At 40.1% G+C, this 17059-nt stretch overlaps 1 protein-coding gene across 2 annotated transcripts in view; it reads left to right on the forward strand.

Moving 5' to 3' along the window:
- The window catches only part of ACAD11 (acyl-CoA dehydrogenase family, member 11), a 119577-nt gene that overhangs the window by 7549 nt on the left and 94969 nt on the right, over positions 1–17059 (forward strand). For both annotated transcript variants that reach the window (XM_010839574.1, XM_010839575.1), the window contains exons 2-4: positions 11474–11573; positions 13601–13726; positions 14750–14911. In XM_010839574.1, the coding sequence (XP_010837876.1) occupies positions 11474–11573; positions 13601–13726; positions 14750–14911 (388 nt within the window). The remainder of the gene's footprint in view (positions 1–11473; positions 11574–13600; positions 13727–14749; positions 14912–17059) is intronic.

The following is a 17059-nucleotide window of genomic DNA, read 5'->3' on the forward strand; positions in this document are numbered from 1 at the left end:
CCAGTGGTCATGTAAGGATGTGAGAGTTGGACTGTGAAGAAGGCTGAGCACCGAAGAATTGATGCTTTTGAACTGTGGTGTTGGAGAAGACTCTTGAGAGTCCCTTGGACTGCAAGAAGATCCAACCAGTCCATTCTGAAGGAGATCAGCCCTGGGATTTCTTTGGAAGGAATGATGCTAAAGCTGAAACTCCAGTACTTTGGCCACCTCATGTGAAGAGTTGACTCATTGGAAAAGACTCATGCTGGGAGGGATTGGGGGCAGGAGGAGAAGGGGACGACAGAGGATGAGATGGCTGGATGGCATCACTGACTCGATGGATGTGAGTCTGGGTGAGGTCCGGGAGTTAGTGATGGACAGGGAGGCCTGGCGTGCTGCAATTCATGGGGTCGCAAAGAGTCGGACACGACTGAGCGAATGAACTGAACTGAGTAGACAGTAATTAGTGGTATGGATCAGGGTGGTAGTGTAGGATAGGTGCAAAGTGGTCATATTCTGAATTTATTTTGGAGGATTTATAAGTGTTCACTTGTGGGATATGAAAGAAAAAAAAGAGGAAACCAACAGTATTTCATTTTTTCTTGGCAACTCAAAGGATGGATTTATCATGCAATAAAATAGAGATGACTGTAGACAATCAGATTGGAAAGGAAATATCAGGAACTTGGTTTTGGAATGTTGAGTTTCAAGATGCATTTTAGACATGGGAGTGGATATGTAATAGTAAGCAGGCAGGTATATGAATCAAGAAGTCAGAGCAGAGATCTAAACTAGCCACATACATTTGGAAGTCACTGAGATAGAGAAGGTATTTAAAGCCATGAGATCATAGAGCTTACCTAGAAGATGAGTCTACATAAAGAGGTCTGTGAACTTATTCCCAGGGATCCCAGTATTGAGAATTGAAGAATTAAGGAGGAACATACAACAGAGTCTCAAAAGGGGTGGCCCAAGAAGGGGAAACCATTATGTGATACCATAGCAATACTAGTGACCTTGAAGAAAGTCACTGCACTGGAAAGATAGGAATGAAAGCTTGATTGAAATGGGTTCATGAGAAAGTAGGAGAGGAGGAATTGTAGCAAACAGTGTAAACATTTTGAGTTTATACTCCTTGCTCTAAAGGGGGAAATGAATGTTTTATGTAGAGGGGGAAGTGGGGTCAAGTTCAGTTCAGTCACTCAGTCGTGTCTGACTCTTTGCAACCCCATGAACCGCAGCACGCCAGGCCTCCCTGTCTATCACCAACTCCTGGAGTCCACCCAAACCCATGTCCATTGAGTCAGTGATGCCATCCAACCATCTCATCCTCTGTCGTCCCCTTCTCCTCCTGCCCTCAATCTTTCCCAGCATCAGGGTCGTGGGGTCAAGATAAGTCTTAAAAGAAAAAGGCAGCATGTTTGTATGCTGATGGCAGTGATCCAAAACAGAACGAAAAATCTGTGGAAGAGAGAAGGCTAGAATGAAGTCCTTGAGTAGACAAGAGTAGAATGGGATCTAATTCACAAGAGAGGAATTGTCCTTAGAAAGAAATGTAGACATTCTACAGACTCTGCAGGGAAGAGAGAGTATATGGATATAGGTGCTTCTATGCCATAGAAATGGTAGTGTGACCTTGTGGAAGCTCTCACCTGATTGTTTGCATTTTCTCTGTGAAATATGAAGCTAGGTAATCAGCTGAGTGAAGATGGTGGAAGAAAGTGTTGGAGGTTTGAAGGAAGAGGAGGAATTGTTAAACAGTTATCCAAGAGCATGGGAAATGAATGAAAGGACTAAGGAAGTATATCATAATTGCAGCATGATTCACTTTGAGGTTCATAGTCATGAATTCGAAGTAAGAGTAGTTATTTTAGTAGGTATTATTGATCCTTTGCCCAGATTCTCTTGGGTTGCTTTTTAGTTTCCATGTATACCCTGCTTTGGTGGCTTCTGCTTCCAGTAGCCAACACATATGGCTCTTTTACAGACTGTCCTTGCCTTCTGTAGCCTCTTTTGCCCTGAATGGTGTAGTGCCCAAGATGGCTCTTAACTGGTGACTCATGGGTTCAGGAGTATGAAATTCCCACTATTTTTGCTTTAGAGATAAGACAACTCTCAGGTGTACCTTACACTGTAGAGTCCCCTCCTTACCATGAAATCAAGCTGAAGTTACCTTCTAAGGAACTTTGTCTCAGATCATAATTTTGCTTAGCATTCTCCCCTTCCCTGACTTGCTTCTCTCAATTCCTTATTGGTTTCCTAAGCATTTCCATACTAAGTCGCTTGCACACAGATCTCTCAGGATCTGCATCTAGTGGACCTAATCTAAACAATAATTATGACTATGTGTTCCTTTCTCCAACTACATTCAATTATATGAATGCAGGCAAACAGTTGGATTTAACCAGGATGGGGGGCTCCAAGCAAATAACATGAAGTAAGAGAGGGCAAGTATATTAAAGATGTATTCAAGGGAGTAGTTATGTAACTGATCATCTAATTTAAGCTAGTTAAGGACGGATATCATGGGGAAAGGGGGGAACCGAAGGCCATGAAAAGGTAGTATGATTAATGGTTGGTAGGTAGGTCCAGGAGAAGGCAATGGCACCCCACTCCGGTACTCTTGCTTGGAGAATCCCATGGATGGAGGAGCCTGGTAGGCTTCAGTCCATGGGGTCGCTAAGATTCAAGACACGACTGAGCAACTTCACTTTCACTTTTCACTTTCATGCATTGGAGAAGGAGATGGCAACCCACTCCAGTGTTCTTGCCTGGAGAATCCCAGGGACGGGGGAGCCTGGTGGGCTGCCGTCTATGGGGTCGCACAAAGTCGGACACGACTGAAGTGACTTAGCATTATTAGCAGGTAGGTCCAGGGATCAAAGAATTGTTGAAATTCAGGTACTAGGTGTATGAGTGAAAAGAGGTTATGTTCAGAGTTAGAAATGCTTAAAAAATAGGATAATGCCATGCTTGAGTTGTTGATATTGATATAAGGTATGTCCCAGGGCTTTCCAGGTGGTGTTAGTGGTAAAGAACCTGCCTGCCAATGCAGGAGACATAAGAGATGCTGGTTCCATCCCTGGCTCAAGAAGATCCCCTGGAGGAGGGCATGGCAACGCACTCCAGTATTTTTGCTTGGAGAATCCCATGGACCGAAGAGCCTGGGGGTCTACAGGGACTTACCACCACCACCACGGTGTGTCCCATAGAATGAGTGACAGGTAGTATAATCACTGGAGGTGAGAATTCAGGGAACTGATAGGCCTAAGAACGAATATCTTTATGGATTTGATGCCATTAATAATTAGGATGGGGGTAGAGTTTTGGCCACCTGATACAAAGAGCCAGCTTACTAGAAGACCCTGATGCTAGGAAAGATTGAAGGTAGGAGGAGAGGAGGATGACAGAACGAGATGGTTGGACAGCATCACCAACTCAGTGGACATGAGTTTGAGCAAGCTCTGGAAGATGTTGAAAGACAGGGAAGCCTGGCATGCTGCAGTTCATGGGTTCACAAAGAGTCAGACGTGACTGTGTGACTGAACAACAAAGTGTTAGTAAGAGTGAAAATCCTTAGGCATTGAGGGAGAATGATCTATGAATTAGTGGGTGACTGCAACAAGAATGAGTAGAGGGTGGCAGAGTCTCTATGACATGAAATTCAAAGCTGGGGGAGAGGTGTTTAGACAGGATGAAGGGCAGAGAGCCTGGAACCGGCAAGGAGTATCAAGAAGGACACAGACTCCATTTCCAGGTCACTGGATGAGTGATGTGGGGCAAAATCTATCACATAAGAGACAAGGGAAACAGGATGCTTGTAGAACATTCAGGTTTTAGAGCAAGAAGGTGAAGGGTCCTTTCAGAGAAGAGATTGGTGCTGCATGTGATTGTGGTGCTGAAAGACAGTGAGTTTCAGGGTGCACAATGTAAAGGCGTTGGGAGTTGGGGGCATGAGGGTCGGGGTGAGAGAAGAAGACTAAGACTGTATAGAGCCTCATGGGAATTAGAATGCAGTGGATAAGTGGTGACATGAGCATGTAGGTCTTTTTTTTTTTTTTTTGATAACATAAACAGAGATAAAGAGCATAATGAGACCAGTCCTGGTGGTTTTAAGACAGCAGTGCTATGAGTGATGGGAAGTAGGAAGAGATAGGTGTTTAGGAATGGGGACAGGCAGTCTTATTCTAAGTACTCTGAGTTAACTTTTTTTTTCCCCACAACTGATGCCAATATAAAAAAAAGCTTTGTGTTTTGACATGAATAGCACTTTCCACTTATTTATTATGTGGATAAAGTGAACCTGTATTATTCTCTTTCTCTGTGTGTATTTAAGTATACAGATGTCTATTTGTTGGTTTTGTTCAGTTACTAAGCCATGTCTGACTCTTTGCGACCCCATGAACTGCAGCACTCCAGGCTTTCCTGTCCTTCACTATAGCCCTGAGTTTACTCAAACTCCTGTCCACTGAGTCGATGATGCCATACAACCATCTCATCCTCTGTCACCCCTTCTCTTGCCCTCAATCTTTCCCAGCATCAGGGTCTTTTCCAATGAGTCAGCTCTTCATATCAGGTGGCCAAAGTATTGGAGCTTCAGCTTCACCACCAGTCCTTCCAATGAATATTCAGGGTTGATTTCCTTTAAGATTGACTGGTTTGATCTACTTGCTGTCCAAGGGACTGTCAAGTCTTCTCCTGCATCACAGTTTGAACACACAAAAAAGTTCTTCTGCACTCAGCCTTCTTTATAGTCAAGCTCTTACATCCATACATGTAAGAGCTGTATGGAAAAACCATAGCTTTGGCTATATGGACCTTTGTCGGCAAAGTGATGTCTCTGCTTTTTAATACACTGTCTAGGTTTGTCATAGCTATTCTTTGAAGGAGCAAGCGTCTTTTAATTTCGTGGCCGAAGTCACCATCTGCATTGCTTTTGGAGCCCAGAAAATGAAATCTGACCCTGTTTCCATTGTTTCCATATCTATTTGCCAAGAAGTGATAGGATTGGATGCCATGATCTTCCTTTTTGAATATTTAATTTAAGCCAACTTTTTCACTCCTCTTTCACCTTCATCAAGAGGCTCTTTAGGTTCCTCTTCACTTTCTGCCATTAGAGTGGTATCATCTGCTTGTATGAGGTTGTTCGTATTTCTTCCAGCAAGTTTGATTCCAGTTTGAGCCTCATCCAGCCCGGCATTTCACATGATGTACCCTGCATATACAGCCTTGATATACTCCTTTCCCAATATCAAACCAGTTCATTGTTCCACATCCTATTCTAACTGTTGCTTCTTCTCCTGCATACAGGTTGCTCAGGAGACAGGTAATGTGGCTTGGTATTCCCACCTCTTTAAGAATATTCCACAGTTTGTTGTGATCCACACAGTCAAAGGCTTTAGTGTAGTCAATGAAGCAGAATTAGATGTTTTTTGGAATTTCTTTGCTTTTTCTATGATCCAGCGTATGTTGGCAACTTCATCCCTGGCTCCTCTGCCTTTTCTAAATCCAGTTTGTACATATGGAAGTTCTCGGTTCACGTACTGTTGAAACCTAGCTTGAAGGATTTTGAGCATATTCTTGCTAATGTGAAATGAGTGCAATTATATGATAATTTGAACATTCTTTGGCATTGCCTTTCTTTGGGATTGGAATGAAAACTGACCTTTTCCAGTCCTGTGGCCACTGCTGAGTTTTCCAAGTTTGCTGGCATATTGAGTGCAGCACTTTTAGCAGCAGCATCTTTTAGGATTAGAAATAGCTCAGCTGAAATTCCATCACCTCCACTAGCTTTGTTTGTAGTAATGCTTCCCACGGCCCACTTGACTTCACACTCCAGGGTGTCTGGCTCTAGGTGAATGACCACACCATCATGATTATCTGGGTCATTAAGAGCTTTTTTTATACAGTTCTGTGTATCCTTGCCACATTTTCTTAATCTCTTTGGTTTTTGTTAGGTCCTTGCCATTTTTGTCCTTTATTGTGCCCATCTTTACATGAAATGTTCCCTTGGTACCTCCAGTTTTCTTAAAGAGATCTCTAATCTTACCCATTTTATTGTTTTCCTCTATTTCTTTGCATTGTTCACTTAAGAATACTTTCTTATGTCTCCTTGCTCTTCTCTGGAACTCTGCATTCAGTTGGGTATGTCTTTCCCTTTCTCCTTTGCCTTTCGCTTCTCTTTTCTCAGGTATTTGTAAGGCCTCCTCAGACACTTTGCCGTCTTGCATTTCTTTTTCTTGGGGATGATTTTGGTCACCACCTCCTGTACAATGTTATGTACCTCCATCTATATTTCTTTAGGCACTCTGTCTACCAGATCTAGGCCCTTGAATCTATTTATCACCTCCACTATATAATCATAAGGCATTTGATTTAGGTCATACCTGAATGGCCTAGTGGTTTTCCCTACTTTCTTCAATATAAGTCTGAATTTTACCACAAGGGGTTCAGAATCTGAGCCACAGTCAGCTCAAGGTCTTGTTTTTGCTGACTGTGTAGAACTCCATTTTGATTGCAAAGAATTTAGTCAATCTGATTTTGATATTGACCATCTGGTGATATCCATTTGTAGAGTCATCTCTTGTGTTGTTGGAAGAGGGTATTTGCTATGACCAGTGCATTCTCTTGGCAAAATTCTGTTAGCCTTTGCCCTTCTTCATGTTGTACTCCAAGGCCAAACTTGCCTGTTACTCCAGGTATCTCTTGACTTGCTACTTTTGCACTCTAGTCCCCTATGATGAAAAGGACAAATGTCTATAATTTTAATATGTTAAATAGTTATAATTTAATTAATATATTAATTGTAAATAGTATATTAAGAAGCTCAAATAATGATTTTTTAAACTGTCAGTGAACCGACTTCCTACAAATCAGAGTCCTTCAGACTTCAAACTCTGTGGAATGTGCTGTGTTGTGTTTTGTTCAAGTTGGTTGATTTTTGCAGTCATGGATCCAGAAAAGGCACCTCTGGAGAGATGAGCCACCACTTCCAGGGAATGCCCAGCAAAACACCTATCATGATGCCTGTTCTCTGGTACACTATGTTAGAGTTTTGGACCCTCTCCAGCTTTTTCTGCTGATGTTAAATTCTTCCTTTTCAGTTATCTGATTCTTGGCCAGCCATTTGTTGCTTCCATTGTATTTGTCAAGAATCTTCTGACTTCCTTTGATTCTGCCTTGACATCTCTTCTTCTATCATGGCTCTGAATCCTAGTTTGGAGCAAGTTTTTTGGGGATATTTTGCCTCTTCTTATCTCCAGCTTTGTATTTTTAAGTCTTTTGAACTATATACTCAATATTTTCTATGCTTAAACACCATGATATTAGTCTTTTAGTCTTCTCTTTTCTCGATCTCTAATCCACAGCAAATACATTTGAAGAGCTATCAGCATTAGTATCAAAAGTTACTACTTCAATGAATGCCATAGCAGTGCCAGTGAGTTCAGTTGCCAAGCTGGTTGTTATCCTGCCTCATTGCTCACTCAATTCCATATACCTCTATGAGCATACCAAGCTGATTTTAAGAGTAGATATGAAGGTCTAAGTCCAGTTGGTATTAACTGCTTGCTATGGTGCACTTGGTCAGAATAGTCATGACTCCAAAAGTGGTTTCAACATTAAAGAAAAAGGAGTGATATCAAAGAACAGTAAATTCTGAATAACTTCAAATTTATCTCCAGACAAGGGACAAGATGGCTACCTTCAGTTCAGTTCAGTTCAGTCGCTCAGTCATGTCCAACTCTTTGCGACCCCATGGACCACAGCACACCAGGCCTCCCTGTCCATCACCAACTCCTGGAGTTTACTTAAACTCATCTCCATTGAGACAGTGATGCCATCCAACCATCTCATCCTCTGTCGTCCCCTTCTCCTGCCTTCAATTTTTCCCAGCATCAGGGTCTTTTCCAATGAGTCAGCTCTTCATATCAGGTGGCCAGAGTATTGGAGTTTGAGCTTCAGCATCAGTCCTTCCAAAGAACACTCAGGACTGATTTCCTTTAGGCTGCCTACATAGCTGCAAACATATGTGACCTTTATCAGGATTGATGCTTTTTAAAAATTTCTTGCTATTGAAAAAAAATCTTATAAGAATATCTACAAGCTTGGAAGCTTGGAGATGCAAACAGAGCCACCTACTAGGATTACATCATGTATCTGAGGCTAGCATGTTGTGAGAAAAGTGTTTAAAAAAAACAAACAAACACCTTTTCTCCTGTTCTATAGACAAATTAGCTTTCTAGCTCTGTTACTCTGGAAACTTGGTAAGGTGGTGTGTCAGCTGTGTTTCCAAGCAAGAGCACTTATGTTGAAAGTAACATCTATTTGATAAACTGCATCTGAACTGGAAGGCCTGTAAATGTATCTGGTCGGATATTTTATGCTTAACTAATGTATCTGGTCAGATATTTTAGGCTTAACTTGGGGCTTTTCTACGTTTAGTCAGTTCTTAAAATTGGTCATGTCTCTTGCTAGAGGACTGCTACTGGAGATGATGGAGCCATCATGGTGTGGAGCATGAGGCTTCTAAGGCAGGGTGGCACCCACACTCATCCATTGTGGTCTCATTCCTTCAAACCTGAGCTATCACCAGAGGGACACAGAAGTAATGAGGTAGATCCTAGACTGCTGCATGGACCTACTCTAATGACCTTACTAAAGAAACTCATCTGATGCTACCCCGCTGGCATACTGTATCTCCTGTCTTCCTGTGCTTCTAAGTAAAACCAATGCTAAGAGTCTTTGAGATTTCTTGTCTAGTCAAATGAGTCTACCAAATGAGTGTTCCTAACTGAACACTTAAATGCAAAGATTCCATCTTTGTAATTAAGGTTCGACAAATCAAAAATGTCACATGTTTGGTTATAAATCAACCCATTTCTTTTAGTATTAAATGTCTTATTCAAGTCCTGCAGCTCCTGCTGCTGCTGCTAAGTCGCTTTAGTCGTGTCCGACTCTGTGCGACCCCATAGACGGCAGCTCACCAGGCTCCCCTGTCCCTGGGATTCTCCAGGCAAGAACATTGGAGTGGGTTGCCGTTTCCTTCTTCAATGCATGAAAGTGAAAAGTGAAAGTGAAGTCGCTCAGTCGTGTCTGACTTTTAGTGACCCCATGGACTGCAGCCTACCAGGCTCCTCCATCCATGGGATTTTCCAGGCAAGAGTACTGGAGTGGGGTGCCATTGCGTGCTCCGATTCAAGTCCTAAAGAATAGTTACAACCTTTGGCTCACTGATGATTCTTATCATATTGATACCATCAGTGGATTCCATACTATAGAGAGGCCTGATGGTTAGAGTGGTAAAATGTAGTCAGTACTTTGTTCACAGTACACAGTGTTGGTCGTGGTCTTCCCCTGCTGGGCTTCTGCTTTTTTTTTTTTTTATCTTTTTTGTCTTTGTTAGAACCATGGACGGTAGATACTTGCTCAAAGGAGATGCTTTTAGTTTGGTGGGGTTTTGTTTGTGTGTTTGTCTGTTTAGATAAAATTCATGCCATGTTAAACTTAAAATTTTAACTATTTTAAACGTATAATTTAGTGGTTTTTATTCACAATATTCTGCAGTCATCACCAGTATCTAATTCCAGGAAATTTGCATCACCCTAAGAAACCCTTATCTCACAATTCCCCCTTCTGACCATCCTCTGGAAACCAATAATCTACTTTCTATCACTATGGATTTACATATTCTGAACATTTCATAGAAATGGAATCATATAATATGTGACCTTTGGTCACTGTTTTCTTTTTTTTTTCCTCTTAGCATAATGTTTTCAGAGCCAATCCATGTTTTAGCATGTATCCAAACTCCATTCCTTTTATGGCTGAGTAATATTCCATTATATGAATATATCATATTTTATTTATCCATTCATCTGTTGGTGAACATTTGGATTGTTTCTACTTTTTGGTTGTTGAAAATAGAGCTGCTATGAATATTCATGTACAGTTTTTTGTTTAAATGTGTTTTCAGTTCTCTTGGATATATATGTTAGAGTGAAATTGCTGGGGCATATTGTAACTATATATTTAATAAAAAGCTTTTAGTTTTCCTTTTATATTTCACCTTGGTCATTTACCATCACAAATGCCAGTGCTTCATAAATGACTGTGTTATCAGAAATACATCCAAGCAGACATTTGGCATTAAAAAATGTCTTTGTAAGGTTCATTGCAACTTAACTCTTTGGAGCATCACAGATAAATTGTCCCATGTCAAGATAGACAACACAGGGGCTTCCCTGGTGGCTCAGTGGTAAAGAATCCATCTGCCAATGCATGAGACATGCGTTTGATCCCTGATCTAGGAAGATCCCACATGTCACAGAGTAACTAAGCCCGTGAGCCACAACTACTGAGCCTGGTCTCTAGAGCCCGGGAACCGCAACTACCGATTGCACTGCAACTGCTGAAGACTGTGGGCCTAGAGCCTGTGCTCTGTGACGAGAAGCCACCTCAGCAAGCAGCGCATGTGCCACACCTGGAGGACAGCCCCGCTCTCCACAGCTAGAGAAACACTCCCGCAGTAATGAAAACCCAGCGCAGCCGAAAAGAAATAAAAGAATTTATATTTTAAAAAGATTAACAATGCAGCTTGATGTTGTCCCATTTGCTGACACTGTGGCAATGATCTTCACTTTCCTGTGCTTAAAGGCGCTCACCCAGGATTAGATGGTGCTTTTTAGTATGATTGCTGGAGAGGATGGGTCCTGCTTATCTGCGTAAGATATAGACACTGGAGGTGCTGCTGCGTTCAATCTGCTTTTGTTCTTTGCAGATGGAGGCTGAAAGCCTAGGGTTAAACTTCAGAGAAAAATGTTTTTTAACTTTCTCTTATTACCTATTACCTCAGGGATTAATTCTGCTTTTTTGGTTCAAGGCCTCTCTTTCATGCTATTGAATTCTTTAAAAGTTGGGTAAATGAAGGTGTAGATTAAATAATTTTGGCAGCTGGAGTGTATTTTCTTAGCCCGTGTGAGAATTTCTGTCCACAGAGCAGGGAAAGTCAGTGCCCTGGTGTCTGTGAGTCACCTGGGGCACTATTGCACTTCCTGGCCCAAATATCCACTCTGAGACTTTGCTTATCAGAATTCCCATTTCAGAGAGCTGTACTCGGAGTTCTCTCTCCAATCGCAGATGAGGGAACAGCTGTTCCAGCATCCTTTAATTAATTTTCTGACAGATCCCCTACAATCTCTTCTCCCAGCCTTTCTTTTCTTAGATCTAGACGTTTTTCTAGGAATACTTCTGATAAAACTCATGATTTGCAGGCAGGAAGTAAGATCTTCTCTTCTACCTGTATAGATTATAGGTTTTCCAGCTGCCACTGTGTTACTGTCTGCTATATATAATCCCAAAGTGAATGTTCTCAGCAGCTGGTAGCACCCCTCTTGGCTTTCTAGCATTGAAGTGGGTTTATTTTCATTTTGTGTTTTCTTCTGAAATTTCAGAAAAATATATCTTTGTTATTGACCTTTTCTCTATTCTTATCTAGATCAGGACAGTCCAATCCAACCTTTCATCTCCAGAAAGGCTCTCAAGCATATGTACTCAGAAAAAAACCACCTGGTTTACTTCTTCCTAAAGCACATAAGGTATGGTATACAAATGCAATGTTAAATTCCTTGTTGACTAATAAATGCATTTTATATTCACAAAACAATTTAAATTGCTTTTAAAAATACTCTCACAATTGTTAAATATAGAGAATACATTTTATTTCTTAGATGAAAATTTCACTTGAACTGTATTCCCACCCCCTTTTTGTTTTTATCACGGATTTGAGTTTGAAATCTAAGGCTGTGTTTAAGCTGGTAATCTTGACCACTATCCAGTCCTCTTGTGGATTTGATTCCTATGTATATAGTCAGCTAGAAATACAGTCACCTGGTGAATATTTTCAGAACTGCTCATTTAGAGATGTTTTGTACTTTGATAAATTATGTTTTAAAAGGCACATTATTATATCTTATAATAATATCTACTCAGTGAATACTTTAATAAATTTGGTGTAATAATCCTCTGATCTTTTGGTGATAAAAATAAAGATTTGAATAATCATAATATGCTGTAAATATTAGTGAGAATTATAAAAGATTTTTGTTAAAAACTGATTCTTTTCAGAAAACATATTATCTATGGATTTTTAGAGAAAAGAACATTAAAATCATGATGCATATTTTGGATATTATTATAATCATGTATAACAGATTATACATGCTTCCCAACCAACCCCAACTGACTGGAGATGGGCCACTGAAAGGTGGGTTTAATATCACAGTAATGGAAAATGCAGATTTTGACTATGATATTCTCAGAAAATGAAGTAACCTGCATGCTTAAGATCAAAAAAGTTCACTAACTTTTATTAAGCCTCAACAAGGCATGGGTGAAAGAGAATCCCCATCTGCAGGGAGAGATTTATGCCCCAGTAAACAGCTGGATTTGTCTCTCTCGTTGATAACACCCTCAATATCTAGAAGACATCAGAACATAACATAATGCTTTCAGCTCAGAGATCTAAAGTACTTTTGTTACAACTCCTTTCATTTTGGAAAAAAGCAGTGTTCCCACACTGACATCTACTTTATGACCAGCCTCCACCACCCCATGCCTCCCCTATTTCACAGCACCAGAAAGCTTCTTTCTATAGCTATTGGCATCTCTGACTGCTCTCACCTTGGTTATGGGTTTAGTCATTTCCCTGCTCTAGTTATTGCAGCAGTGGCTGCTTTATCCCTCTGATCAAAGTGAACGGCATGGTTTCTTCTCCTTAGAAGTGATCAGCCACTACTGCCTGAGTCTGGGGAACGGGACTTTACAGGCAGATTAGTTGGCATCAGTGTTCTGCTATAAGCTGTGTCCCTGGGTTCTGAGTGATAAACGTGTATATCTGTCCTGGTTGAAGAAGGCCTTTTCTTCTTCTATCTTAGCTGAGCTTCTGTGTCAGTACCAAGTTGCTTCTCATTGTCTTCTTACCCAGTAGTTATCTTTAGCTCCATGGCAGCCCTGGGTACCAGGAAGAATCCCCACACCACTGCCCTGAAAACGAGTACCTCCATTGATCTCCAGACGGAGTGGGTACATTTCCTTTCTACCAGCACCCACAGGCTTCCACCAGTACCCTGTAGTTGACTGCCCAGAGCGTTGAAATAGAGACCTGCCTGAACCCCATGGTAGACTGGAGAGGGATTGGTAGTGAGGAGCAAGAGCAAGAGTGAGTCAGCAAGCAGGGACTGATAAGAAAAAAAGGTGGTTTTTTTTTTTTTTAATGATATCTGCAAAATATTATGGTCAGAAACTGTCACCTTCATATTATCAGTCAGATTAAGCCCCATGCGTAAGCCTGTCCTTTTAGCCTAATAGCAATTTTTGTTGTTTTTGTTTTAGTTGCTAAGTTCTGTCTGACTCTTTGGCAAGTGCCAGCCTAATTTATAATTGTAATGATTGCACTAAGACTACTTTTATGGACAATACTAAGGAAATTATTATCCTCTGGGTTATATTGTTTGTTATATTTGTTGATACTGTTTTAAAATTAATTTCTAGCCTTAATGTTAGCTCACAAGTAATTATTAAATTTCTGTATTTCTGATTTTTAATTATCTATCATCTTATTTAGATTGACAGAGAATTTAAAGTCCAGAAGGCCTTGTTTTCAATTGGATTCCCCGTTCCCAAACCTTTATTGTACTGCAGTGATTCGTCTGTCATTGGAACAGAATTTTATGTGATGGAACATGTACAGGTAAATTAAACTTAATTGTACTTTGTTGCTTTTATTTTTAGTTGTGAAGTTACATGTTAATAAATGATAGTTTATCAGTCAGCATTTTAGGTAGTTTGCTTTGCAAGGGCTTAAACTTTTTTTCTTTTTATTAAAGAAACAGAAATGTATCCTCTCATTTCCAGAGGCTAGAAGTTTGAAACCAAGGTATCAGCAGGATTGGTTCTTTATGGAAGTTTTTATTTTTGTTTTCCTTTTAAAATTATTTTTTATTGAGATATAGTTAATGTACAATATTGTATGTTAAAGATGTATTACATAGTGATTCACAATTTTTAAAGGTTATATTCTACTTAGAGTTATTTTAAAATACTGGCTGTATTCCCTGTCTTGTATTAAATTTTCATTTTAATTTGAGAACACAATTTGAGTGAGATAAACTAGGAACATATTTACTAATTACAGCATATTGGCCTATTCTTCCTCTAGGTGTCAGTAAAGAGACATGTAATGGCAATAACTAAACTGTCCAGATAGTAGAGGGAAAGAAACTACTCCAAATAAAAAAACCAGTCCATTAATAACAATAAATCCAAATTGTTTTAAGATTTTTTATTTGGTAAAATGTTACTTGAGAGTAGTTTTTGTCCTTTAAGTTAATCTTGGTGCATCCTTGCATTTCCCCTGTGGCATATATGTGTTAGTTGCTCAGTTGTGTCCGACTCTTTGCAACTTCATGTATTGTAGCCGACCAGCCTCCTCTGTGCATGGGATTCTCCAGACAAGAATACTGGAGTGAATTGCCATTTCCTTCTCCAGGGGATCTTCCTGACTCAGGGATCATACGTGGGTCTCCTGCATCTCAGGCAGAGTCTTTACCATCTGAGCCACCAGGGAAGCCGTGGCACATTCTACAAAGAATTGGTTTTGGTTGCAAAACTGTACCTAATCTTTTTGCAGGAAATAGAGTATGATGACACAGCAAATAATTGGTATGAAAAGATTTAGTTTGTTTTAAATTATCTGTTGTAATTGCTTCCATAGGGCCGAATCTTTTGTGATTGGACAATTCCTGGAGTTAGCCCAGCAGAACGTTCAGCCATATATGTGTCCATGATACAAACCTTGGCTCAGTTACATTCCTTGAATATACAGTCATTGCAGCTGGAAGGATATGGTAGAGGTGTTGGGTATTGCAAAAGACAGGTAAGGCATCCACACAAAGAGTTTCTTTTCTCAAGTTCTTGGAAACAAAATATACATTTTTAATTAAAATAAAAATGTATTATTTTATACTTTTCTGAAATTTGGCTAGAACTTTGAACCTTCAGATTGACTTATTTTAAACATAAAATAATTTTATAATTTTTAGATCAGCAAAAGCTTCTATAATGGACAGCATATATAAATGCAAATTTAAAGCTATTTCTATCTCTTCATTTAATTTACCAATACATTTTCTATACAATTTTAGTTTTTAAAATTAGTTTAAAAAATATTTGTTAAGCATGTGTTTAATAAACAAGTATTTATTAAGCATATAAGTATGTTTAATATGTGCTAAGTACTGTGTTAAATTTCAAGAAAATAGAAATCAATTCTACCCCTAAAGGAACTTAACATTTTTGAGACACCTCTACATGAAACTCATTTACATGAAACTTGAAAACGGTATAAAAGAGTATGTAATCTGGTAGTAGGGGTGGCCGTGAGGAGATACCCCTCGTCCAAGGTAAGAGAAACCCAAGTAAGACTGTAGGTATTGCCAGAGGGCATCAGAGGGCAGACACACTGAAACCATAATCACAGAAAACTAGCCAATTTGATCACACGGACCACAGCCTTGTCTAACTCCGTGAAACTAAGGCATGCCGTGTGGGGCCACCCAAGACAGAAGGGTCATGTTGGAAAGGTCTGACAGAATGTGGTCCACTGGAGAAGGGAATGGCAAACCACTTCAGTATTCTTGCCTTGAGAACCCCATGAACAGTATGAAAGGGAAAATGATAGGATACTGAAAGATGAACTCCCCAGGTCGGGAGGTATCCAATATGCCCCTGGAGATCAGTGGAGAAATAACTCCAGAAAGAATGAAGGGATGGAGCCAAAGCAAAAACAATACCCAGTGTGGATGTGACTGGTGATAGAAGCAAGGTCCGATGCTGTAAAGAGCAATATTGCATAGGAAACTTGAATGTCAGGTCCATGAATCAAGGCAAATTGGAAGTGGTGAAACAGGAGATAGCAAGAGTGAATGTCAACATTCTAGGAATCAGGGAACTAAAATGGACTGGAATGGGTGAATTTAACTCAGATGACCATTATATCTACTACTGTGGGCAGGAATCCCTTAGAAGAAATGGAGTAGCCATCACGGTCAACAAAAGAGTCCGAAATGCAGTACTTGAATGCGATCTCAAAAACAACAGAATGATCTCTGTTCTTTTTCAAGGCAAACCATTCAATATCATGGTAATCCAACCCTATGCCCCAACCAGTAATACTGAAGAAGCTGAAGTTGAATGGTTCAATGAACACCTACAAGACCTTTTAGAACTAACAGCCAAAAAAGATGTCCTTTTCATTATAGGGGACTGGAATGCAAAAGTAGGAAGTCAAGAAACACCTGGAATAACAGGCAAATTTGGCCATGGAGTATGGAATGAAGCAGGGCAAAGGCTAATAGAGTTATGCAAAGAGAATGCACCGGTCATAACAAACACCCTCTTCCAACAATACAAGAGAACACTCTACACATGGACATCACCAGATGGTCAACACCAAAATCAGATTGATTATATTCTTTGTGGTCAAAGATGGAGAAGCTCTATACAGTCAGCAGAAACAAGACTGGGAGCTGACTGTGGCTCAGATCATGAACTCCTTATTGCCAAATTCAGACTTAAATTGAAGAAAGTGGGGAAAACCATTAGACCATTCAGGTATGACCTAAATCAAACCCCTTATGATTATACAGTGGAAGTGAGAAATAGATTTAAGGGCCTAGATCTGGTAGACAGAGTGCCTGATGAACTATGGACTGAGGTTCGTGACATTGTACAGGAGACAGGGAGGAAGACCATCCCCATGGAAAAGAAATGCAAAAAAGCAAAATGGCTATCTGGGAGGCCTTACAAACAGCTGTGAAAAGAAGAGACATGAAAAGCAAAGGAGAAAAGGAAAGATATAAGCATCTGAATGCAGAATTCCAAAGGATAGCAAGAAGAGATAAGAAAGCCTTCCTCGGTGACCAATGCAAAGAAATAGAGGAAAACAACAGAATGTGAAAGACTAGAGATCTCTTCAAGAAAATTAGAGAAACCAAGGGAACATTTCATGCAAAGATGGGCTCCT

This window comes from Bison bison, unplaced genomic scaffold (assembly GCF_000754665.1).
Source record: "Bison bison bison isolate TAMUID 2011002044 unplaced genomic scaffold, Bison_UMD1.0 scf7180017864119, whole genome shotgun sequence".
Taxonomy (NCBI): domain Eukaryota; kingdom Metazoa; phylum Chordata; class Mammalia; order Artiodactyla; family Bovidae; genus Bison; species Bison bison.